The 25,212-nt window shown below is 50.3% G+C and overlaps 1 protein-coding gene across 1 annotated transcript in view; it reads left to right on the top strand.

Moving 5' to 3' along the window:
• The first annotated feature begins 8,773 nt into the window (after window positions 1-8,773).
• The window catches only part of SPNS3 (sphingolipid transporter 3 (putative)), a 42,467-nt gene continuing 26,028 nt past the window's right edge, over window positions 8,774-25,212 (top strand). Inside the window, exons 1-9 of the mRNA XM_027519332.1 lie at window positions 8,774-8,868; window positions 9,842-9,929; window positions 10,374-10,587; window positions 14,331-14,396; window positions 19,428-19,564; window positions 20,258-20,409; window positions 21,113-21,179; window positions 21,910-22,058; window positions 23,115-23,267. Coding sequence (XP_027375133.1) covers window positions 8,774-8,868; window positions 9,842-9,929; window positions 10,374-10,587; window positions 14,331-14,396; window positions 19,428-19,564; window positions 20,258-20,409; window positions 21,113-21,179; window positions 21,910-22,058; window positions 23,115-23,267 — 1,121 coding nt within the window. The remainder of the gene's footprint in view (window positions 8,869-9,841; window positions 9,930-10,373; window positions 10,588-14,330; window positions 14,397-19,427; window positions 19,565-20,257; window positions 20,410-21,112; window positions 21,180-21,909; window positions 22,059-23,114; window positions 23,268-25,212) is intronic.

Here is a 25,212-nt window from a genome sequence, read left to right on the forward strand (position 1 = left end):
AATTTGCCTCGATTAACCAAAGAGCCAGGGCCTCCAGCTTAATTTTTTAAAAGTTTTTGACTGCGCTGTGTGGCATGTGGGATCTTAGTTTCTCGACCCAGGATTGAACCTGTGCCCCTTGCAGTGGAAATGCAGAGCCCTAACCCCTGGGCCACCAGGGAAGTCTCAGGGCCTCCAGCTTGATGAGGGCAAACCTCCAGTGCTGGAGGGCAGAGTGATGCCCCGTTGGGCTCCTGCCCACCACTTGGGTTGTGCTCTGCTCCTCAGACCCCGGTCCACACCCAAGGGGGAGGGAGCTGGGAACACTGCTACAGCGATGGCTTCCCCAGGCCCCAGAGAGGTGCCCTTGTGTGCAGAGAGCTCCTGAGTGCTCTGTATTTGGGAGAAACATTTTACGCACAAGCAAGTCTCCCTCTGTATGATCCCCTCAGAGGTGTTTGGGGTCATGTTTTCAAAAAGGAAGAGGTCTAGCTATTTGCTGGTAAAGGCTGCTGCTGCTGGTAAAGGCTAGAGGGACAGAAATACCGCTGCTGAGAACCATTACTCCCAGGCTGGTGCAGCTGGTGGCCTGAGAAGCAAGTTTCATCCACTCATTTACAACATTCATTTTGTGTTTCTCCTCTGGTCAAGGCCAGGGTCAGACTCTGGAGAAGGCAGGCAGAGTGCCTTTCCTTTGAGGGGCTTGATGACCCACAGCGAAGACAGAAAATCTCAATAATAAGCAGTAAGTTTCATGATAGAGATAGGCCAAGCCTGCAGGCTTCCTGGAGGAGGTGACCTCTGAGTGGAGTTTGGAAACACCAGTAGGAGGTAGCATCATGAGGCTGATGGGTGGATATTGAAAGCCAGGGATGGGGGAAGTTGAGAAAATTATCTTCCTATTTTTTTTAATCTGTCTTCTTCCACTTCCTCTTTTCCTTTCTTCTTTTCCTTCTCTTTTCTCATCCTTCCTTCAGTTTGGCAGCCTCCCTCAAGCTCACCCCACCCCCAGTGCAGGCCCACCACTCACCAGGGCTGGGCCCCTATTAATTGCAAGTCCTTGTATTCATAGCTTCTGAGGGAAAGGAGGAATTTTCAAAACTGCTCCCAAATCAAGAGAGCCCTGGTGGTCCAGTGGTTAGGACTCGGGGCTTAGGACTTGGTGCTGTCACTACCAGGGCCCAGGTTTGATCTCTGGTCAGGGAACTAATATCCTGCAAGCCAAGTGGTGTGGTCAAAAAAAAGAAATCAGGAGAGCCCACATGAAGAGGGGATGTGGGCCTGTACAGGCGCAAAATCATGACTTTCTGGTGTAGCTGTACCCACGTGACATCAGCAACCCCTGGCACACACAGCCTCCCATCCCAGCCAGAAGTACAGTTCATGGTCAGCCATGTTTTTCTTGTTTTGTTGCAAGCGTTATTTTTTGGTGTGATCATAAAATCTATCTATGCCACTGCTTTTTTTTAATATATTATTACATAAGTGGGATACTGCAGACAATTTAGTATAAACAAATAAGATAGTAAGATAGTATAAGGATTTCCCTGGCAATCCAGTGTGGTTCGGTTCGGTTCAGTTCAGTCGCTCAGTCATGTCCGACTCTGCCACCCCATGAATCGCAGCATGCTAGGCCTCCCTGTCCATCACCAACTCCGAGTTCACTCAAACTCACATCCATTGAGTTGGTGATGCCATCCAGCCATCTCATCCTCTGTTGTCCCCTTTTCCTCCTGCTCCCAATCCCTCCCAGCATCAGTCTTTTCCAATGAGTCAACTCTTTGCATGAGGTAGCCAAAGTACTGGAGTTTCAGCTTTAGCATCATTCCTTCCAAAGAACACCCAGGACTGATCTCCTTTAGAATGGACTGGCTGGATCTCCTTGCAGTCCAAGGGACTCTCAAGAGTCTTCTCCAGCACCACAGTTCAAAAGCATCAATTCTTCAGCGCTCAGCTTTCTTCACAGTCCAACTCTCACATCCATACATGACTACTGGAAAAACATAGCCTTGACTAGACAGACCTTTGTTGGCAAAGTAATGTCTCTGCTTTTGAATATGCTATCTAGGTTGGTCATAAGTTTCCTTCCAAGGAGTAAGCGTCTTTTAATTTCATGGCTGCAATCACCATCTGCAGTGATTTTGGAGCCCAAAAAAATAAAGTCTGACACTGTTTCCACTGTTTCCCCATCTATTTCCCATGAAGTGATGGGACCAGATGCCATGATCTTAGTTTTCTGAATGTTGAGCTTTAAGCCAACTTTTTCACTCTCCTCTTTCACTTTCATCAAGAGGCTTTTTAGGTCCTCTTCACTTTCTGCCATAAGGGTGATGTTATCTAGGACTCAGCATTTTCATTGCTGGGGCTCAGATTCAAACCCTGGTCAGGGAAATTGAGATCCTTCAAGCTCGCCCAAAAGAAAAGAAAAAGTGTAGCATAAAGGAGAGGAGCACAGAGTTCAGAGCCAGAAGGGGCAGTAGTTTAGCCTTTTGGGGTCTGTTTCTGTCTCTAAAAGATAACTATAATTATCATACCCAATTCACAGGTAACTGGCAGGACCCATCACATGGAAAGTACTATGTTAATATTTGTGATTATTACCATTAGCAAGTAAGGAAAAAAGAAAAGAAAGGAAAAATAGTACCTATGATTTTAGGCGCCTGTTAACCCTTTGGGATATATGCGTCTATGCTTTTGCCCTGGGTTTATGGTCGGTTCCATAATGTGGGATACAATATGATCACAGCTCTTATTTTCCCAGTTGATCACTCACACTTGCACGTGTCTCATTTGCAAGCAATCCAGGATCTTGAGCGCACCCTGAAGTTTCCATGAACTAACTTGGTTGCTTACACAATGCCCAAAATAGCTCTGACTGCTGTTGCTTCTTATGGCCACAGGGTGTCGCTATGGGAGCCTGGTCCCAACCGGTCCCTAGGACTTGCTGGTGAAGGATGCCCTTGCTTTTTGAAAATGGGCTGCACTCAGCTAGGGCCTCCCCAGGCTTGACATCTCAAGACTGTGGCAATCAGTGTGCAGCAGCTCTCTTTCCCGTACACTTTCCTGGAAAAGGGAATGGCTACCCGCTCCAGTATTCCTGCCTGGAGAATTCCATGGACAGAGGAGCCTGGTGGCTACAGTGCATGGGGCTGCAGAGTCGGGACCAACCGAGCGACTAACATTTTCACTTTTTTCCCACTAGTTAGGGTGACCACTAGCTTCAGAAGCCGCAGGTTAGGACAGTATTTCCTTTTCTCCTTGAGAGCCCACACCGGGGGCTTGTTTAAACCCTCCAAACGTCAAGGGTTTTATGACACCCCGTTTTCCTGGGAGTGTGGTTGCTCAGTCCCTCTTGGAGGGTGCTGAGGTGGTTAGCCATCTGCAAAAGACGTTGTTGGCTCATCCAACGGCTACTTTCCTTCCTCTTCTTCACCAACAGAGGCAATCTCACCCCGTCCCCACCTTCCCAGCTTCTCATGCAGCTGGGTCACGGACATTGGCTCAGACCTTGCTGAGGGGTCCTGAGGAGCTGCTGGCTGGGGATTTCTAGGCAAGACTTCCCTCCTGATAAATACGCATGACCGTCTTTCAGGAGACATCTCCTTCCTTCTTATATGTAAAAGGTCAAGCCTACAGATGAAGGCTGAGGTCGCCAGCCTCCAAGAGGATCTCCAGGTAGCTTTGCCTCCTGGTTATCCGTGCCCTTGAGTAGTCCTGTCCTGCAATGAATCAGGGCTGGCCTGTGTGACAGATTAGAATGCAGCAGAATGCAGACTTAGAAAATGAGAGGTTTTGAAGTTTCTGCCCCGGATCCTATCGGATTGCTCCCTCTGAGGGATACAAGCCGCCACATTATAAGGACAGACGCAAGGGCACATACCCCACTGTGAGGACACTCAGGCAGTTCTGCAGAGAGGAGCCAACAGCCAGCACCGACTTGCCGGCCATGTGGGTGAACCTCAGGGGTCCTGGGAGATGGACCCTCCCAGCCCCAATCTGGCCTTCAAATGAGCGCAGCCCCGGGTGGCATCTCTCTTCACCACACAAGAGACTGACTCAGAACACCCGACAAGCTGCTCTTGAATTCCTGACCCACTGAAACCATGAGGGATAATAAATAACTATAGTTACTTGAGGGCTTCCCTGGTGGCTCACTGGTAAAGGATCTGCCTACAATGCAGGAGACATGGGTTTGATCCTTGCATTGGCAAGATCCCCTGGAGAAAGAAATGGTAACCCACTCTAGTATTCTTGCCTGGAGAATCCTATGTGCCGGGGTCCAGCCCTGGCTGATCTAGGGTATTCGAAGGGGAGACGGCTTAGGCGACTATTTAAATATTCATCAAAGATATAAAGAGTAATAGAATGAGGATAGCTCAGTAGGAAAATTCAGTGGAGAAAAGAGGCTGAGTAGCTTGGTTTACGCGGGAGACCAATAAAACTTCAAGACAAGAAGCTTGCACCACTTACGTAGGCCGCAGGCATCCTTCCGTTCTCCCGAAGGAGAGGAGACACTGAGGCCTCCCCGGTCGGATCTTAGAAGCCCAGGCATAATTAGTAAGCATGGCGGGTTCCGTGCTCCAGATGGAGACTCAACCAGAGTGAGAGAGAGAGCGACATGGGGAGACCAGTATTTCAAGAAACTGATCCCAATTCTTTATTTTCCAGAGTCTGTTTTTATACACTGAGATGTTATACAAAAGTCACGTGGGGACAGCAGTCCTGACTTTTATTAAAGTTAGGTGCTTCACACAAATGTATACAGAGGTCTTAGGGGTGTTACATCATCTTCTGGCCAGGGGGGCCTGCTGACAATTTATGACCCTCTCCTTGTCACAGCAGTCAGTCAACCAGAACACTTTTTTCTCCAAGGGTGATTATTCTTAAAACAGACGCCACACAAATAAAGTTACATTCCTATAGGGTGAGGGTATAGTGGGTTTTAGTTAAGGAAAGAATTTACTTAGCCTAAGGTCTAACGTGATTAATATCAAAGGTTAATACTTATTTCTTCTATATATTCATTAATGTATGTAAGGGCAGGGGATGTGGAGATTTAGCAACAAACATTGGCTCAACAAATGAAAAACCCTTCACCAATACAATTTCTAATCAGCCCATTATACTTATACTAATAGTTTTCTAACTTTTCTAAGGAACCTGTTTTTAGAAGGTTTAAAGCATCTCGTGCCTCTCACGGTTGAGAGGCTGTGAGCAATCACATGTGGCCGGACAAGCGTGTCAGGCAGGCTAGAGAACCTTCAGAGGAGTTTGTAGGTTGAAACACTCCTATCACGCCCAGGAATTATTATTAACTGGAGCTCTAAGTTAATTCCTTCTCCAAAAGAGGTGGTGGGGGACAGCCCCCCGTAAAGTCAGAGGTGTAGGTGAGAGCACAAAGTAGTAAAGTAGGCAGGTTCTGGTTATGGGGGTAGATGCTCAAGGATTTCCAGGGGGACTCCTGAGGCTCGATCCCGCCTTTGCGTATGTCGAGCCTCCTTCCTCATGACCTTTGTCACGGGCGGAGTACCTCACTCTGGCCCCCAACACCTATGGGTGGAGGAGCTTTGTGGGCTACAGTCCATGGGGTTGCAAAGAGTCGGTCATGTCTTAGCGATTAAACCACCACCAACCATAGTTGCTTAAAGCCATATGTTTGTGGGGATGTTATACAGTAAGAGAGTGTGTGTGTGTGTATGCGTGTGTGTTAGTTGCTCAGTTGTGTCTGACTCTTCGTGACCCTATGGACTATAGCTCCTTAGGCTTCTCTGTCCATGGAATTCTCCAGGCAAGAATACTGGAGTGGGTTGCCATTCCCTTCTCCAGGGGATCTTCCTGACCCAGGGATTGAACCCGGGTCTCCTGCACTGGGCTTCTCTGGTACCTCAGTCAGTAAAGAATCTGCCTGCAGTGTAGGAGACTTGGGTTCAATTCCTGGGTCAGGAAGATCCCTGGAGAAGGGAATGGCAAGGGTCTTTCCAGTGAGTGGCCTCTTCGCAAAGAACTGGAGCTTCAGTTTCAGCACCCGTCCTTCCAGTGAATATTCAGGGTTGATTTCTTTTAAGACTGACTGGTTTGATCTCCTTGTTGTCCTAGGGACTCTGAAGAGTCTTTTCTCCAGCACCACAATTTGAAAGCATCAGTTCTTCAGTGCTTAGCCTTCTTTATGGTCCTCCTCTCAACCCACAGTAACTGAACCATCTTCAGTCCTACCAGCTATGTATGAAGGTTTCAATTTCTCTGTATCTTCGCCAACACTTATTTTCTGTTTTTTTAATTGATAAAGCTTAAAATTCTAGTCCATACTAGTGGATATGAAGAACAATATATCATTGTGGTTTCTTTAAGACACTTAAAAATTATTTATTTACTTATTGGCTGTGCTGGGTCTTCATTGCACCACACACGCTCTTCTTGTTCACGTGGGCTTCTCTTGCTGCGGAGCAAGGGCTCTAGTTAAAAACTTATGCGTGTGCTCAGTTGCTCAGTCATGTCTGACTCTTTTCGACCCGGTGGACTGTGGCCCGCCAGGCTGTTCTGTTCATGGGATTTCCCAGACAAGAATCCTGGAGTGGTTTGCCATTTCCTACTCCAGAGGATCTCTTCCCTTCCAGTCAGTCCCCCTCCCCAGGAGCTCCCAGGATGGCTGAGATAATAGCAGCTAATATCTGTCTGGAGAAGGCAATGACACCCCACTCCAGTGCTCTTGCCTGGAAAATCCCATGGACGGAGGAGCCTGGTAGGCTGCAGTCTATGGGGTTGCGAAGAGTGGGGCATGACTGAGCGACTTCACTTTCACTTTTCACTTTCATGCACTGGAGAAGGAAATGGCAACCCACTCCAGTGTTCTTGCCTGGAGAATCCCAAGGACGGGGGAGCCTCGTGGGCTGCTGTCTATGGGGTCGCACAGAGTCGGACACGACTGAAGCGACTTAGCAGCAGCAGCAGCAGCAGCAGCCCCATCTCCCAGTAACCATGTTTGTTTTCTATATCTGTGCATCTGTGACTCTACTTCTGTTTTGTAAATAAGTTCATTTGTACCCTTTTTTTAGGTTCCACGTGTAATGATATCATATGATATTTGTTTTCTGTGTCTGACTTACCTCACTCAGTGTGACAATCTCTAGGTCCATCCTGTTTCTGCAAATGGCATTTTGTTCTTTTTTATGGCTGAGTAATATTCCACTGTATATATGTATGACATCTTTTTTATCCATTCCTCTGTTGGTGGAAATTTAGGTTGTTTCCCTGTCCTGACTAATGTAAATAGTACTAAAATGAACACTGAAGTGCGTGTGTCTTTTCCAGTTATGTTTTTCTCTGGATATATGCCCAGGAGTGGGATTGCTGGGCCATATGACAGTTCTATTTTTAGCTTTTTGAGGAACCTCCAAACTGTTCTCCATGGAGACTGTACTAATTTAAATTCCCACCAACGGTATAGGATGGTTCCCTTTTCTGTACATCCTCTCCAATATTTCTTGTTTGTAGATTTTTATTTATTTATTTATTTTTAACTGAAGGATCATTGATTTACAGTATTGTATTGATTTCTACCAAACATCAACAGGAAATCAGCCACAGGTTTACCCATGTCCCCTCCCACTTGAACATTCTTTCCCCCTCCCTCCCCATCCCACCCCTCGAGGTTGTTATGGAGCCCCGGTTTAAGTTCCGAGTCATACAGCAAATTCCCATTGGCTGTCGTCTGTTCTGCATATGGTAATGTGTCTTTCCGAGTCACTTTCTCCATGCCTCCCGCCTTCTCCTCCTGCTGAGCCCTGCCCACAAGTCTGCTCTCAGTGTCCGTGTCTTCACTGCCGCTCTGCAAATAGTTTATCCGCGCCACCTTTTTACATTCCATATATATGCGTTAGTAAAAGATAATTGTTTTTCTCTTTCTGACTTACTTCACTCTGTATAATAGGCTCTAGGTTCATCCACCTCATTAGGTCTGACAAATACTTTCCTTTTTATGGCTGAGTAATATTCCATTGTATATATACACCACAGCTTCTTTATCCACTCATCTGTTAATGGACATCAAGGTAGCTTCCATGTCCTAGCTAGTGTAACTAGAGCTGCGATGAATATTGGGTTATATGTATCTTTTTCAATTTTGGTTTCCTCAAGGTACATGCCTAGTAGTGGGATTGCTGGGTCATATGGTGGTTTTATTCCTAGTTTTTAAGAAATCTGCATACTGTTCTCCATAGTGGTTGTATCAGTTTGCATTCCCACCAGCAGTGCAAGAGGATTCCCTCTTCTCCACACCGTCTCCAGCATTTATTGTTTGTAGATTTTTTTTATGATGGCCATTCTGATTGGTGTGAAGTGATATCTCATTAGTTTTGATTTGCATTTCTCTAATAATTAGTGATGTTTAGAATCTTTTCATGTACTTTTTAACCATCTGTATATCTTATTTGGAGAAATGTCTACTTAGATCTTCCACCCATTTTTTGGTTGGGTTGCTTGTGTTTTTGATATTGAGCTGCACAAGCTGTTTGTATATTTTGGAAATTAATGCCTTGCCAATTGCTTTGTTTACAAATATTTTCTCCCATTCTGAGGGCTGTCATTTTGTTTTGTTTATGGTTTCCTTTGCTGTGCAAAAGCTTTTTTGTTTCATAAGGTCCCATTTGTTTATTTTTGTTTTTATTTATAATTGTCCACACTTGTGAGCCTCCAAGATGCCCTTCAGAGGTGAATGGATAAATTCCAGTCCATTCAGACAGTGGAATATTATTCAGCAAGCACTAAGCAAAAATGAACTCTTAAGCCATAGAGCAACATGGAAGAAACTTCAATGCAAATGACTAAGAGAAAGAAGCCAATCTGCAAGGGCTCCACGCTGTACAGTTTCAACTATGTGACATTCCGGAAAAGGTAAAATTATGGAGACAGTAAAAATTTCAGTGGTTGCCAGAGGATGAGGGGAGGGAGGGATGAACAGGCAGAGTACAGAGGATTTTAGGGCAATAAAATTGTTCTGTAAGACACTATAATGATGTGCATGCGTGCTTAGTAGCTCAGTCACGTCTGAATCTTTGCAACCCCTGGACTGATAGCCGGCCAGGCTCCTCTGTCCATAGGGATTCCCCAGTGAAGAATACTGGAGTGGGTAGTGCTTCTCCAGGGGATCTTCCTGACCCAGGGATCGAACCCTTGTCTCTTAGTCTCCTGCAGTGACAGGCGGGTTCTCTACCACTAGCACCATGGACTCTAGTTCATAATGATAGGTACAGGTGGTACTCATTTGTCCAAACCCATAAAAGGGACAACACCCAGAGTGAACCCTAATGTGAATGATGGACTCCGAGTGATAATGATGTGTCAGTGTAAGTTCATCGGCTGTGGCAAACGTCCTGCTCTGGGCAGGGGTGTTGATAAGGGGGGAGGCTAAGCATGTGTGAAAGCAGAGGGGTAAATGGGAAATCTTAACATTCTGTTCAATTTTCTGTGAACTTATGACTGCTCTTAAGAAATAAAGTCTATTAAAAAAAATAGTGTCCCTCGTTTGGGTTTGTCTGAGATTCTGTCATGATTACACTGGGGCCATGCAATCCTGGTGGGAATTCTGCCCCTCATTAGTCATGCTATTTTATTTATTTGACTGTGCTGGGTCTTAGCTGTGGCACGTGGGATCTTTTAGTCGCAGCGTGAAGGGGTCTAGTTCCCTGACCAGGGTTTGAACCTGGGTCTCCTGCATTAGGAGCATGGAGTCTTAGCCACTGGACTGCCAGGGAAGTCCCTAGAGAGGCACTTTAAGAGCATGCCAATATTTTGCCCCTCATCAAAAATCTCCCCTTAAATTTCACATCCATTGGTGAACTTTGCCCTCGGGCTGCCTTCCTGTCAGCAGCCCCTCATCATCTTTGTTTCTCCAGGTAGGACTTTACACAGGAGCAGGGGTTACGGTACCCTGCTACGGTACCCTGCTACGGACCGTAAGTACCACTTACAGTCCAGTCCAGTGTCGCTCTCCTGGCCAACACCTAGGACCCAGATTCAAATCCCTCATTCACAGTCCGTTTCGTATGTGGCAGCCAGACCCTCCCGCAGCACATGGGACTCTAGGAGACTCCTCTCACTTCCTGTCTGCAAAGCTTCTCTTTCTCAGGGCAGCTACCGCATCGCAGGCTGAGTCAAAAGGACCAGTTACTCTGGGTGGCGGGCCAGGAGCTCTCTTCCCTCACTTTGAGCCTCAGGGGCTGTGGATGGTGAAATCTCACCGGTGAGGCTGCAGTGGGCTCAGCAGAGACCTGCGATAAGATCCTGAGCGGTTAGGGCAGCTGCTTTGAGGTTGGGTGACTGGGAGCCCACAGGAAGTGACTCTGTGCAGAGCTGATGTGTCTTTCATCTCGGCATCCATCCTGGGACGGGAGCTGTAGGCTGGTGAGGCTGGGGGCATGTCTGTGGAGTTCAGGCAGCCAGAGGGGCTTCACGGTCAGTCCCCAGGGCCAGGTGGACCCTCGAGGGCCACAGACACAGATCCTCCATCCTTGCCCGCCCCCTGGAGCCTGCCCCGTTGGAGAGCTTATGTGGCCGCTGCCGTGCTCTGCTACATCAACCTCCTGAACTACATGAACTGGTTCATCATTGCAGGTGAGGCGGGGGCCGGGCAGGCTGGGCAGCACCTGCCACCAGCTGCTGCTGTGTGTCCACAGTGGCCCTCCACCCAGCAAACTTTCTCCTTGTGCGGCACATCTCTGCTATTCTCACCTCCACGCCCCACCCCAATGGTTTCAGGCCAGCCTGAATGGGGAGAGGACCAAACGAGTTCCCAATGTATCCCCCGACTGAGTGTGCCTACAGGTGTGGGTGCTTGATGGCGGTGGGTAGGTGAGGACTCCAGGGAGGGCTGGGCCTCGGGCAAAGCTCTGGAAATTCTGGGTGGAACGTTGAGGTGAGGTCCTGGCGTAGGACAGGGTGGCCTGGCCCTGCTTCCAAGCAAGAACAGGCTGGCTGCTTGTTTCTGGGGCAGCAGGCGGCGTGCAAACCTTGCACATTCTGCCTTCCTTCTTGTAGGCCCCAGGGCTCAACTCACTCTGTCTGCATGTCACCACCCACTGACTTCTTCGTTCATTCGTTCAAGGTTCAACCTTCTTTTCTGCCTTGATCATGCGCTCATTCAAGATGAACTGAGTACTATGGGCCTTGGGGACCCAGGGGAGGGGGGAGTCAACTTTGTAGCTCCTGAACACAGGAGTGACCATCTCATGTGGTAGAGAGAGAAACTTGTTAATAGGACTCCTTTGAGACAGAGAGATGCAGCCAGGTGAAGAAGCGTGGGTTGAGGGGAGGGTACCTGGGGAGCTCAGAGGAGGTGTCTGCAGCAGCCAGGCTCCCTGAGGCCAGGATATGGATTCATCAGTTACCAGCTTGCAGATGCAGAATGAAGGTGACTTGGGGATTGCAGACAGCACCAGACCCTGTGGGTCACTGCCTTTGAGGAGCTCAGAGGGACACAGAACACACGTCCAAGTGTCTCTAACCCAGGACAGAGCTGAGTGACCATTAGCTGGACAGCCCCAGGATGAAAAAAAAAGGGGCTTTCCTGGTGGCTCAGGTGGTAAAGAATCTGCCTGCAATGCGGGAGACCCAGGTTTGATCCCTGAGTCAGGAAGATCCCCTGGAGGACGAAACAGCAATCCACTCCAGTATTCTTCCCTGGAAAATCCCATGGACAGGGGAGAGGAGCCTGGTGGGCTACAGTCTGTGGGGTCACAAAGAGTTGGACACAACTGAGCAAATAACTTTCCCAGGATGAAACACTGAGGGTTCAGGTAGAATTCACAGATGAGGGAGGGGCAGAAGGTTTGGGTCTTGAAGGCTGAGAAAATCAGTAAGGCAGGGAATGGAGCAAAAGTGCATGGTCTGATCAGAGAGATGCGGAGAAAGCAGGAAATTATTCTGAAAGAGTATTTGGGCTGTATCATAGGTTTCTCGGGGACCAGGCTGGGAGCTTGCACGTTCTACTGAAGCAATGGGGAGCCATGGAAAATTTTTAAGTGGGGAGACCGTAATCGGGGTTGAGGCTCTAATGGAGGCCAAAGGAGACAGAGAGGTCAGTCAGAGGCTACTGCGATAGATTAGGCTGAAGCAGAGGAGTCCTGCGTTGGAGTGGGGGTGGAGGGCTTGAAGAGGAGGGGAAGGGGCAACGGGGTATGGAGGCCTTTCAGCCCCCTAGGACTGAAAGGACATCCTCTGGCTGTGTGAGTAGCAGGGCCATGGTTATTGGGTTGAGGGAGGCCCGGGGAAGTGAAACCTTGCCCAGGGCCTGGGGACTGTTGAGGCAGGTGGTTCTCACGCACCAAGAATTCTCTTGTGTGAAGCAGGTCTCTGGGAGGCCAGAGTGATAGCAGAAAGATGAAAACAAGGCTGGACCCACACTTGGTCCCCCGGCTGCCTCCAGAGCGGCATGGGGCTCGGAGGAGCCCAGGAGTGGCCAAAACAAGGGGCTGAGTCCCAGTCCCCAGAATGAATGTGATTATAGAGAATTTTTTACTTAGCCATTGACTTAATTTTATTTACTTATTTAGGCTTGGCTGTGCTGAGTCTTTGCTTTTCTCTAGTTGCGGCAAGCAGGGGCTCCTCTCTAGCTGCGGTGCACCGGTTTCTCATTGCCGTGGCTTCTCTTCTTGTGGAGCACAGGCTCTAGGGCATGTGGGCTTCAGTAGTTGCAGTTCCCGGGCTCTAGAGCACAGGCTCAGTAGTTGCGGTGCCCAGGCTTAGTTGCTCTGCGTCATGTGGGTTCTTCCTGGACCAGGGATCGAACCCATGTCTCCTGCATTGGCAGGTAGATTCTTTACCACTGAGCTACCAGGGAAGCCCACCATTGACTTTGCTTATCTGTGTTGTCTCTTTCTTGACAATGAATATATCTAATTCATGTAATTAAAAGTATTAAGAGAGAAGGAAAGACATAGATGTTAGTATCTGGATTTTGTGGCAATTGGGTCCAAAGTAAATATCAGAACAAAAATCTCTTATTTGACTTCTCTGTTTCTTCCATCTTTTTCACCCGCTGGCAGGTCTTCGAGGTGTGAATGGCAGGTCTTCTTCTCCACCGTGGGGGCATTTCTGCAGAGCCCCATTTGTGACACTGGGTGGGCGGGTAGGCTGCCTCTGGCTGGGATGGTCCCAACTGTACAGCCATAGGTGGCTGAGACCTCTGTTTCTCAATCTGTATAATGGGGACAGTGATACTGATGGCCCTCAGCCGTCTCATAATTCAAAGAGATGACAGGGCCAGAGCCTCACAGTTCACATAAGTAGGTGCCTTGGACCCTGACTAGCTTTGATATACTACTACGGACTGATGGGATATCAGCCTAGCAAGATCTTAGAGCAAGAAATTGCAAGCTTCAGGGAGGTGGGGCCAAGGTCAGACCTAAGTGGGACCTATCTCTGCAGCTCTCACAGGCACTCCATGTCGGTGTGTTCATGCCTCTGGAAGAATGTGCTGTGTGTGCACTTATGCCAGGCCAGGGCACATATGTCTTTGCGTGTACATGCTCATGCATGTGTATGTATATCTATGAATGTCTGGAATTTGTATACAAGTAGGGCTGCTGTGCTGCACAGTTTCAGGGACTTTCATTACACCGTAGTCTGAATGGATGGCTGCCAGTCATTCCGAGGCTTCCCAGGTGGCGCAGTGGTAAAGAATCTGCCTGTCAGTTCAGGAGACTCAGGTTCAATCCCTGGGTCAGGAAGATCCCCTGGAGAAGGGAATGCAACCCACTCCAGTATTCTTGACTGGAGAATCCTAGGGACAGAGGAGCCTCGTGGGCCACAGTCCATGGGGTTGCAAAGAGTCAGACACGACTGAGTGAGCACACCAGTCACTCTATGATGTGAATGGCAGGCCTGCTTATGAGCAAATGCACATGTGCCTGTGGGTGTGTCTTTATGTGTACCTCTCAGTGTACATGTGTGTGGGTGTACAAGACTGGACTTACACGACTGTGAGTGCTGGCTCCTGTGTGTGTGTGTGTGTCTGCTTCTGGGAGTATATATCTCTGGGTGTGCCTGTTTGTATGTGCCTATGTGGATCTGCATGTCTGTGATGCGTGAGTATGTGTGTGTAGTCCAGGCATGCAGGCTTGTGTGTGAATTGGTATGTCTGTGCCTTTGGGATATGCTGGATCGTGTATTTGTGTGTGTGTGTGTGTGTGTGTGTGGTTGTGCATATGTGTGGGAGAGAGGGACGAGAAGAGTGGGCCTGGGTGCCATGTCTGTGCTGAGCTGGTCAGCTGTGAGCCTGTCCAAGATGCAGAGGCAGCTGCCTTTGGAGGCCTGGCAGGCAGCTTCCTGTTTCCTGAGCACTGTCCATCTGTCCATAGGAGTGCTGCTGGACGTACAGAAGTTTTTCCATATCAGTGACAGCAATGCTGGTTTGCTTCAGACAGGTAAGGAGGGAGTCCCCAGCCTGGGGTCGTCGGCTCACGCTGGGCGGGGGTCTTTTGGCAGGTCCTGTTCTCTGTGCAGCTCCAGCTGCTGGTGGGGGGCCAGCCTGAGCCCCATTGAGTCCCCTGGCACAGAGGATGGGTGGTGTTTGGGTGGGAGGGACAGTCTGTGTCAGAGAAGGAGGCAGTAGAGGCTGGGATTTGGTGCCTGAACAGCCTCAGGGTTTGAGGGTGAGTGCTGGGGAAAGGAGGCTTCCTTGGTGGCTCAGCGGTCAAGAATCTGCCTGCAATGCAGGAGACACGGGTTCTGTCCCCAAGCTGGGAAGATACCCTGGAGGAGGTCTTGGCAACCATTTTAGTGTTCTTGCCTGTGCAGAGTTGGACACAACTGAAGCAACTTAGCATGCACACACGCTGGGGAAAGAAGGGAGGGAGCTGGGGCTTGAAAAGGCTCACAGGCTTCAGATCCTGGCTGGGGAGTTGGTCATTCATCCTTCATGTCTATTAAGCTCAGCTTTGTAGCTGGGGTTAGAATTTCTAACATGTGCTTTCTTCTCATGGATCTGAAAACCCTGGTCACTAGGACCCAGACAGACAGACAGGGGACTTCCCTTGCGGTCTAGTGGTTAAGATCTGTGCTTCCACTGTAGGTGCGGGTTCGATCCCTGGTCAAGGAACTAAGATCCTACGTGGTGCAGCGAAAAATAAAAAAGTAAAAGTAGATTGACAGACAGCGACACATACCCACAGGGGCTCAGATGGGGTCTGGGCCCACTGGGGCCTACAGTCCAGCAGAGGGGAGCAGCCACACCTTCCATGTCAAGGTGGGGGTGGTTGGGGTCACGAGGTGCTAACTTTTCCTCTGTGGGTTTCTGGATGGTGACACACAGATGCACACACGTACCCACATGTGGGCACACACTGTCACAACACAGGATAAACATGTGTGCTCTTCACAGTTTTGAGAATCCCGGTACTCCTCAAGCCCATGTATTTCTTTCCTAAGATAGATCTGCCTGAGAACAAGCATCTGGGTCTTTTCTCCCACCTCCCCTTTAATAGTCACCTGTCCACCATTTTGGGGAGGAAAATAGCTCTCCCCATTCTGAGTTTTACTAGGTGCAAAAAACCTCCAGGGGAGACTTCCCTGGTGGTCCAGCAGCTAAGACTCTATGCTCCCACTTCAGGGGGCCCAGGTTCGGTGCCTGGTCAGGGAACTAATGTCGCAACTAGGAGCCTGAGTACTGAAACCAAGACCTGGTGCACCCAAATAAATAAATAGAATATTTAACGCCCCCCCCCCCCCACCGCCTCCGTATCAGACAGAGGGACCCCTCACGGCTGCTGGCTTCTGCTGACGAGGCCCTGCGGGCAGGACAGAGAGTCGGTGGAAACCGATCGGGGATGTTTGCTCCAGGCCACAAACCCCAGATAGCAAGGCGCCAAGCCTTATCTCGCTGGCCCGTGCGCGTGTGTGACAGTCTTCTCTTTATCTACAACTGAGAATTCAGAAGTGAGATGGTTGTCTCAGGGATGGGTATCAACACATTTATTTCAATTAAAAAAAAATGAAGCTGTACAGTGGAAACCAAGATATCATTGTAAATCAACAAAACCCCAATAAAAATTAATTAAAAAACGAAGCCAACATTTTCATATCTTTCTCACAGAAAACCAGTCTGATTTGCCCTATTGATTTGCCAAATGAGGACTGACTTTGCCCATAAGGCTCTATGGTGCATGTTTCCCATGCACTTGATCTGCAGCCCTAAGGACTGATGACAATCTAGTTTAAAAATACAATCATGGCTGGAAATCACATCCTTTGCAGCTAGTTAGACTTACGATAAAAAATGCCTTAGATGTCAGCTGAAAACATGCAAAGGGATACACGGTTCTACAAATGGAAGCACCTAACAAAAGAGTTAGATTATTGCGTTAGATGGCAGTCTTTCCCAGTTGCTCATATCTCAGGGCTAAGGTGGGCAGGTGGTGCTCATCTTCCAGTCATACTGTAGCCACAGAGAGGCTTTCTAGGCTCAACACCCAGAACCTTCTAGATTAAACAGATAATGGAAGTTGAGTCAATATTTCCCTTCTCTGGTTCTTACCATGGCGAGTAGGATTATTACTGCAAAGCCCCTGATAAATGAGTTGTGTGGAGGGAGAAGTTTGTGTGTGTGAGAGAGAGAGAGGGAGAGAGAAAGCCTGTGAACACAGAAATGTGCTTGTGAGTGGGTAGTGGGGATGTGCACGTGCGTATATGTGTTTGAGACTGGATGAAGGGAAGGGTCTTTTCTGCAGAAGTAGCCCAAACAGGTATGTGGGAAGGGCAGTAAGCTTGGAGGCCTGACAACCAGGCTTGTCCCTGGTGACTTCAAGTGAGTCTTCTTACTTTTCTGAGTCACCACAGGGGTGCAGACAGGAGGAAACTGATGGCTCAGAGGGCTCAGTGTAGCTATAAGAATGGGGTGGGAGGTGGGGCGAAGCAGTGGTCAGACACCCCCCAGCCCCTCTGCTGCACTGCAATGGGACTTAGAAGCTGCTGGAGTTAGTTAACTGATTTACAATATTTAAAACAAACACTGATGTGGCTTTTACCCTGTGCCAGGTGCTGTTCTAAGGGCTTAATAACATGTAGTCATTTAATCTTCACAACAATCCCACAAGGCAGGGGTTATTATTATTATGCCCATTTTACAGATGACGAACCTGTGGCACAGAAAGGCAGCAGGACTTCTGAAGGCCACACAGCTTGCAAGTGAGAGAGCTGGGATTCAAATCCAGGTGGTTGCTTATAGAGTCCTTCTCTAAACCTTGTGCTCCTTAATGACTTCCACCTTGTCACAGGAATGATTTGAATCTGGAGATGCTGGGAGTGAAGGCGTGCCTGCCTTCCACTTAGGGACGGGCTTCTCCATTCCAGGAGATCTGCTGGTTTAAAGTGTTTATATCCTGCAGGTGGCTCAGTTGTAAAGAATCTGCCTGCCAATACAGGAGACGCAGGTGACTTGTGTTCCATCTCTGGGTCGGAAAGATTCCCTGGAAAAGGAAATGGCAACCCACACCGGTATTCTTCCCTGGAAAATCCCATGGACAGAGGAGCCTGGTGGGTTGTAGTCCATGGGATAGCAAAGAGTCCAACACAACTTAGTGACTGAGCATGCACACACACGTACTGTGAGGGATCCCTACCCCTAATCTCATAAAGTATTAGAACATTTGGGGAAATAGAACCTTTAGGTGACAAAGATATGTGTTAACAAGACACAAAGCAACCTCCCCAGAGAAAGACTGATACATCTGATTACATCACAGCTAAATTATTTTGTATGATGGTGATTGAAATTATAAATGCAATTAGCAATAACAATAGATAACATCTGCTGGGTATTTACAGCAAGCCTATCTTTTATGTGCTTTATTTTATTTAATCTTCCTCATAAGCTTAGGGGGGAAGTACCATTACTTTTGTACTCTGATAAAAGGGGAATCAGAGAGTAAAGAAAGGATTTTGCCCAAAGTCACACAACTAGGAAGCGGTGGGGTCAGAATGTGAGCCCAGGAATTCAGTCTCAGAATTTGATTTTAAATCCTTAAAACAAATGTAAGGGACTGGAGAAATTAACACAGAGCCAATAGAAAAAAATAGGCTGAGTATGTGAACCCAGGGGCTGATCCTCAGCCTCACTGGGGAAAAGGATGATGCAGATTAAAACGTCGGCGAGACACCATTTGTGTTTTAACCATTAAATGAACAAAAATAAATCGATTGATCCTATCAAGTGTCAGCAAACAATATGTAATACTTCTATTCCAGCGTAAATTGATACAGCCTTTTTGGAGGCCAATTTTGACATTTCATTTTGGCAGTAGTTATTACATTTTTAAATGCCGTTGACATCAAAGATTATTCTCTGCGGAGTATTAGGTCAAACCACATTCAAGTGCCGTTTTCGTAGGTCAAAACTGGCTTAATTTCCGCCAATTGCTTATGGCGTAACCCAATACGAGAACGGGTCAGGGCAAAGTGGGAGGGGCTGGAACCTGAGTTGGGACGTCTCTGGGCATTCATTGGATTCAGAAAACGTCAATCATCTGTGCTTAGTGAATGAAGACGCAGACGCTGGGCGGGACCCCGAAGAGCCCAAGGCCCTTGGGTGGGGGGACCGGGTGGCGGAGGGTTAGACCTTACCCTGGCCACCTGCCGGCTCTCGGAGGCAGCGGACTCAGCGAGAAGGATGGAGGCGATTTTATTTGAGGAACAGAAGCAGTGAAGGTATACCTATCCACGTGGTGTAGTTAAGCAAAAACGTGGCAATTTCTTTGTCTTCGCAGAATAGTAAACGCTTTCATTAATCCAGTCACCAATTCATAAGTGTTAGGTACTTTGGAAAAATGGTATAAATACAAGTGCAGCGTCAGGGGAATGTTTTACTTAGGAAAACCAAGTCTCTTCCAGCCTCCAGGGGCCGCTGGTTTATAATCAGTGTGCTCATTCTTAACCGTGCTCATCTGCTCAAAGCAGGCATCTGGCCCACACCCCGCCCACCTGGCCTTCCACCCGCTACCTCCAGCAGGGGCCTGAGAGCAAAATTTCACCAGGCCCAAAGTCAGGCTCACAGGGGTGGGAGTTCTCCTAAAGACAGGGCCTTGGCAGCTCCGTGCCAGACCCTGTGCTCACTTCTGTCTCACCTTTACACAGCCTGGGAGGAGGGAATGTTGACCTCCACTGTTGGGCTGGTGCTCAGAGAGCACTCCTTAGTCACCTAAGGCTGCATAGTGAGCTAGCCGCAGAGCTGAGATTTGAGTCCGGGCCCAGCCCCCCGCCCTTTCCTCCCGCTCCCCCTGACTCTAGGCCGTGGCGGGGATTGGGGGATTCAACTTAGGTTTTTCTCTAGCCGGTTTCTACTCACTTTAAAGCAAGCTGAGTCAGTTTCCTTTTCTGGGCCTACTGGACCCTTCTGCTCCGCACCCACCGCCACCCTTTGTTGGGGTGGGAGCTGCATGCCGCCCTTTGTGTGTCTCCTCCAGTCTTCATCAGCTTCCTGCTGCTGTCTGCACCCGTGTTTGGCTACCTGGGCGACCGACACAGCCGCAAGGCCACGCTGAGCTTTGGTATCCTGCTCTGGTCCGGAGCTGGTCTCTCCAGCTCCTTCATCTCCCCCCGGGTAGGTGCTCTCACTCCTTCCCGGCCCCCGGGGGGGTCCTCCCCTTCACTCTCCCCCTCCTCCATCTTCTTCCTCTGTGATCCAGCTCCAGCAGAGCTGTTTCTGCTCTGTTCCGGGCTCCAGCCTGGCTGGAGGGGACTGCCTTCCACGGGCTGAGAGAGGGGTCTTCTCAACAGGCCGTTGGACTTTCTTAACAGGGGCCTTCCTCTTTGGCATCTTCCTCCGGACTGAGCTAGGGGTGGGGGTGGGAGTGGGGGTTGGGGTGAGGGTAACTGCTACTGTCTGCGGGAAGTGGCCTGGTGAGCAAAGGCCAGTTTGTTAACCAGGATGCCCAGGAAAAAGGCTCCTCAGGGCAGTGGCTGTGGGAGCCAGCAGGGGGCGCCTGTACGATTTGGGGGAATAGTGAGGTATCTGGAGCCCTGGGTTGTGGCGATCCTCTGGAGAATGGAACGGCAACCCACTCCAGTATTCTTGCTTGGAGAATCCCATGGACAGAGGAGCCTGGTGGGCTACAGTCTATGGGGTTGCAAAGAGTCGGACACGACTGAGCGACTAACACTTTCACTTTTCACTTAGAGCCCTGATCTCCTCCGTGTCACAAAATGCCCTCGGTCCCGCGGACAGATCTTTAAGTCCCCTTTGCCCTGAGGGTGATTTCTGGAACTGACTGTGGTCTTGTGCCCATTTTCCCAGTACTCCTGGCTCTTCTTCTTGTCCCGGGGGCTGGTGGGGACTGGCACAGCCAGTTACTCCACCATCGCACCCACTGTCCTGGGAGACCTCTTCGTGAGGGACCAGCGGACCCGTGTGCTGGCCATATTCTACATCTTTATTCCTGTTGGAAGGTTGGTATTACCCTGGATCTACTTCTCTGGGTGGTAAACTGAGGACCAAAGGGGTCAGAACAGGGGCTGGGCTGGATGTAGGAGACATTGAGCAGAAGGGGTTGCATTTGAAACCCAACTCTACCTTCCTCTCTGTGTCACTTTATCTCTCTGAGCCTCGGTTTTCTCATCTGTAAATGGGGCCAAGAGCACCTACCTGTAGGCTATGGTGGGGGTTAGAGATGTGTAATGGAGATGCTCCCTGCATACTAACGCACTCCTGGAGGAGGGAGAAAGAGCAGCTCAGCAGTGTGGGCTACACAGGGAGGGGCTGACTCTGGGAGGTGAGGCAGGGAACTGTGTTAGGGTTGGGCCACACACCCCGCAATGGGATAGGACAGAGTGGGCTTTGCAGTCGGACCCCTGAACTCTGACTTAGGTTTCCTGAAATCACCTGACTTGGGCAGGGCTGAGACTTGGAGAGGCGGGATGAGTGGTCCTTATATAGGGAGACAGTGGATGGTTGGGATGGGCCTGGAGCCAGAGATCACTGGTGACTTACCAAGGGCAGTGGACATCTGGGCCTCATGTGGCTCACTTTCCCCAGTTGGGAGCTGCTGAGAGCTGGCTCCCTGGGGTAGGGGCACCCTGGCTCAGGCTGGCCTTGGGGTCTTGGGGCCGCCTGCCTCCCCTCACAGCCCATTCCCCTCCTTCTCTGTTGCAGTGGTCTGGGCTATGTACTGGGGTCAGCTGTGGCAGAGCTGACTGGGAACTGGCGTTGGGCCCTCCGAGTGAGTCCAGCTTCCTCTTCTTCCCTCTGCTTTCCCCCCTGGGCCAGCGGGGACTTTCCAGTCTCCAGTGGCCTTTGCCCCTTGGCACAGTGTCTGGCGCCATGGCGGGTGTTCAGACATCGGCAGCTTCAGGGCTGCGTATGGACCGTGGCCTCTGGAAGTTGTGCCCCTGGTTCACATCCCAGCTGTTCAGTTTGCTAGCTGTGTGATCTCAAGGAAGTCACCTCCCTCTTTGGGGCCTCACTTTACCTATCTGTAGAGTGGGGAAGTAAAGCTACCTTATGGAATCTTAAGGATTAGTGAGGCAAGGGACGGGAGGACGCTTGGACAGGGCTGGCGTGGCAGATGGAGGTGTGGGCCAGGAAAAGAAACCCTTACTGGAGCAGCAAGAACTCAACAGTCAGTGTCAGTGTAGTCAAGCCTCCAGTTCTCAACCATGTCAGTCTCACTGATTCTAACAGAGTAGTGTCAGTACAGGACAGACAGGTATTAAGTCAAATCCAAAGGGGACCATGCTCCCCAGAGAGCCTGTCCTCTCAGGGGTGAGGGGATGAGAAGCAGTGGTATGTCAAGCTCTGTGTATAACCAGCTCCTCCGATATGAGCCCATTTCCCCTAGCCCCCGGGGCACAGAGCAACCGAAGAAACTGGTCCACAAAGTTCAGTCACAGCTGGGATCTCCTGGCTTCCAGGAATGTGGCCCTGAGCTTCCTGGGCCCTCCTGTCCCCAGATCATGCCCTGCCTGGAAGCTGTGGCCTTGATCCTGCTTATCATGCTGGTTCCAGACCCACCCCGGGGAGCTGCTGAGAAGCAGGGTGTCGCAACCACGGGGGACCCACAGAGCAGCTGGTGTGAGGACGTCGGATACTTGTGGAGAAAGTGAGTGTCTCTACTCCTCCCTGCATGTCATTGAAAACCCCTCTGCCCACCCCAGCATCACAGCCCTCCCTCCCTCTGCCTCCAGGGAGCCCTCCCTGCCTGCCCCAGTATCACCACCCTCCCTCCCTCCGCCTCCAGGGAGCCCTCTCTGCCTGCCCCAGCATCACCGCCCTCCCTCCCTCCACCTCCAGGGAGCCCTCCCTGACTGCCCCAGCAGCATTCACAGCCCTCTGCTTCCTTTGAGTTCTCTGTCACCAGCTGAGATGTTGCTCCCCTACTCAGAGGCCTCCCTCTGCCTGCCATGAGACAGAATTTGGGCTGGGAGGGAGGGAGCTCCGGCCTTGGCTCTGCCACTGCCTTATCCCTGAGTGACCTGAGACTTGGAGCCTCACTCCCCTCATTTATTCAGCAGACATGGTTCTGTAGCTTTGCCGGCTTCTCAGGTTGTTGGGAAGATGCCCAAGTGTATAATGCTCACCTCTCCGAGCCTCATGGGAGAGCATCCCTCCTCTGTTCCAGGCATGGCTGGGGAGGTAGGTTGGGGTCACCTACCCAGGTCTCATAATTTACCATAATATGGGGCATGGACCAGACTCCACTTCTTTGTTACAGAGCCATGAGCCGAGTGGAGGGCAGGGAAGAGGGACAGATTGCTGGAGAATGTGATGTTGGATTTGGGTCGCTCTGGTGGGGGAGACTTGATCCTCAGAGAGGAGGGAGGAAGGCAGAGCGGGAGCGAAGGTGTGGAGGTGGGAAGGGCAGGCAGCCTGCTTAGGGGGTGTCGGTGGAGGATCAGGGACCACCTGAGTGCCCAGGAGATGGAGGATGGGAGCAGACAGGCTCCGACAGCCCCAGCCCTCTCCCAGCTCCATCCAGAGCACTTTTCCTCGTTGTTCAGTCACTCAATCATGTCCGACTCTGCGACTGCATGGCCTGCAGCACATCAGGCTGCCCTGTCCTTCACTGTCTCCCCGGAGCTTGCTCAAACTCGTGTCCATTGAGTTGGTGATGCCATCCAACCATCTTGTCCTCTGTCTCATTCACTTTCTCTTTCAGCTGGAGTTTTGTGTGGTCGACGCTTGGAGTGACAGCCATGGCCTTTGTGACTGGAGCTCTGGGCTTCTGGGCCCCCAAGTTTCTGTACGAGGCCCGTGTGGTGCACGGGCTGCTCCTTCCCTGCTTTCGGGAGCCGTGCAACAGCCAGGACAGGTGAGGGACGTCTCGGCTCTTTTTTGGCCACACAACACGGTATGCAGGACCTGAGTTCCCTGACCAGGGATCGAACTGGTGCCCCCTGCAATGGAAGCGTGGAGTCTCGACCATGGGACTGCCAGGGACGTCCCCAACGTCTGGGCTCTTGATGGGGAAGTTCTTGGGGTCCTGAGTCCCAAGACTCAGTCTCTGGGCGGACACCAGGACTTGGGGCTCACTGGCCTGGTTCTAGCTCAGGCAGAGCTCTTGCTGCTGAGTGGCCACAGGCCACTCCCTTGTCCTCTCCGGGCCCCAGTCCCTGTCTTCTCGCTCTTGGGCCACTGTGAGGGTCCGGAAGGCACTTGGGGGTGAGTGAGGCTTCTGTGGAACCTAGGGAATGGTGGGATTTCTAGGCAGCCTTCCTTCAGAGGGACCTGTAGCATGAGGTTGTCCCATTTTACAGATGGCAAACTGAGGCACCAAAGGAGATTGTGATTTTTTTTTTTTTTTTTGGCTGCACTGTATGGCATGTGGGAATTTAGTTCCCCAGCCAGGGAACTGAACCCGTGCCCCTGCAGTGGAAGTGCAGAATCTTAACCACTGGACCGCCTGGGAAGTCCCAGGATATTATGATGTTTATCCTGGCTCTACAGCTAGATTCTTATCTCCCCAGAGGCAAAGACTGAGTCCTAAAAGTCCCCCAGCAGCTTGAAAAAGTGGAAAAATAAACCAGGCCTCCATCCCACTTCAGACATTCACTGGCTGTGCATTCCTGGGCCAGTGATTTCCACTTTCTCTGCTTCAGCCTCTTCGTCTAACTTGGCTCCTTCCCAGAACCTGGGTGAGAAACTGACCTGGGAGTTAGTGTTCGGGTCCTAGGGCTGATGGACCGAATGACCGCACACTCAGTAGCTTCGAGCAACAGAAATGTTTCCCATAGTCCTGGAGGCCAGAAGTCCAGAATGGTTTCACTGGGTCAAAAGCAAGTTCATCGGGGCCGCGCTCCCGATAGAGGCTCTCGGAAAGCCTCCTCCTGTGCCGCTTCCGGTGCCTGTGGGCGGCCTCTGGTTGAGGCCGCATCACTGCATCCATGGTCACATTGCCTTGTCCTCTTCAGTCTCATATCTCTCTCTTATAAGGACATTTGTAGCTGCACTGAAGACCCACCTAAAAAGTGGAGGAAAATTCCTCTAGCTCAAGAACATTAATATAGTCACATCCACAAAGATTATTTTGCCCATACAAGGGAACAGTCACAGGTTCCAGAAGTTAGGACGTAGATGTCTTGGGTGGGGGGCATTGTTTAGCCTACCCCAGGGTGGGTAGAAAGCCCTGATTCTGCATAGATTTTAGGTGTTTTTTTTTTTTTTTTCCCTTAAATATTATTTATTTGGCTGTGCCGGGTCTTAGTTGTGGCACGTGGGATCTAGTTCCCTGACCAGGGATTGAACTCGGGCCTCCTGCATTGGGAGCATGGAGTCTTAGCCGCAGGACCACTGGGGAAGTCCCCAGAACTTACCTGTTCATACACCCTCCTTGGTTAGGCTAAGCCCTCGGGTGAGGGTTGGATGGGAGCAGGAAGCTGCAGTACACAGGATTCTAGCTCAGCCAGAGGGAAAACTTCCAACATCCAGAGCCCAGAGGGAAGGGGCAGCAAGGGGCTACTGAGTTTCACACCCCTGGGGTCATGTAAGCAGGCGTTGGGTAGCTGCTTGCCTGGGCCACTGCACAGAGGACCAGCACAGAACTTGCAGGCCTTGAGGACCCTCTTGGCTCTGGGAAGGCGATGTGGGGGTGGGGACACTTCATGGTAGGTGTGTCTTCTGTCCACCCCTCTGGTCAGGAGCTCTGGGGGGCCCCCATCTAAATCACTTGTCCGAATAATCAATCCCGGGTCTTAGAAAGGTCTTGAGAGCCTGCCAAGTTCGGCTCAGACCGAGACTCAGAGGCAGATAGCATTCAT

The sequence above is a fragment of the Bos indicus x Bos taurus genome, chromosome 19 (genome assembly GCF_003369695.1).
Source record: "Bos indicus x Bos taurus breed Angus x Brahman F1 hybrid chromosome 19, Bos_hybrid_MaternalHap_v2.0, whole genome shotgun sequence".
NCBI classification, from domain to species: domain Eukaryota; kingdom Metazoa; phylum Chordata; class Mammalia; order Artiodactyla; family Bovidae; genus Bos; species Bos indicus x Bos taurus.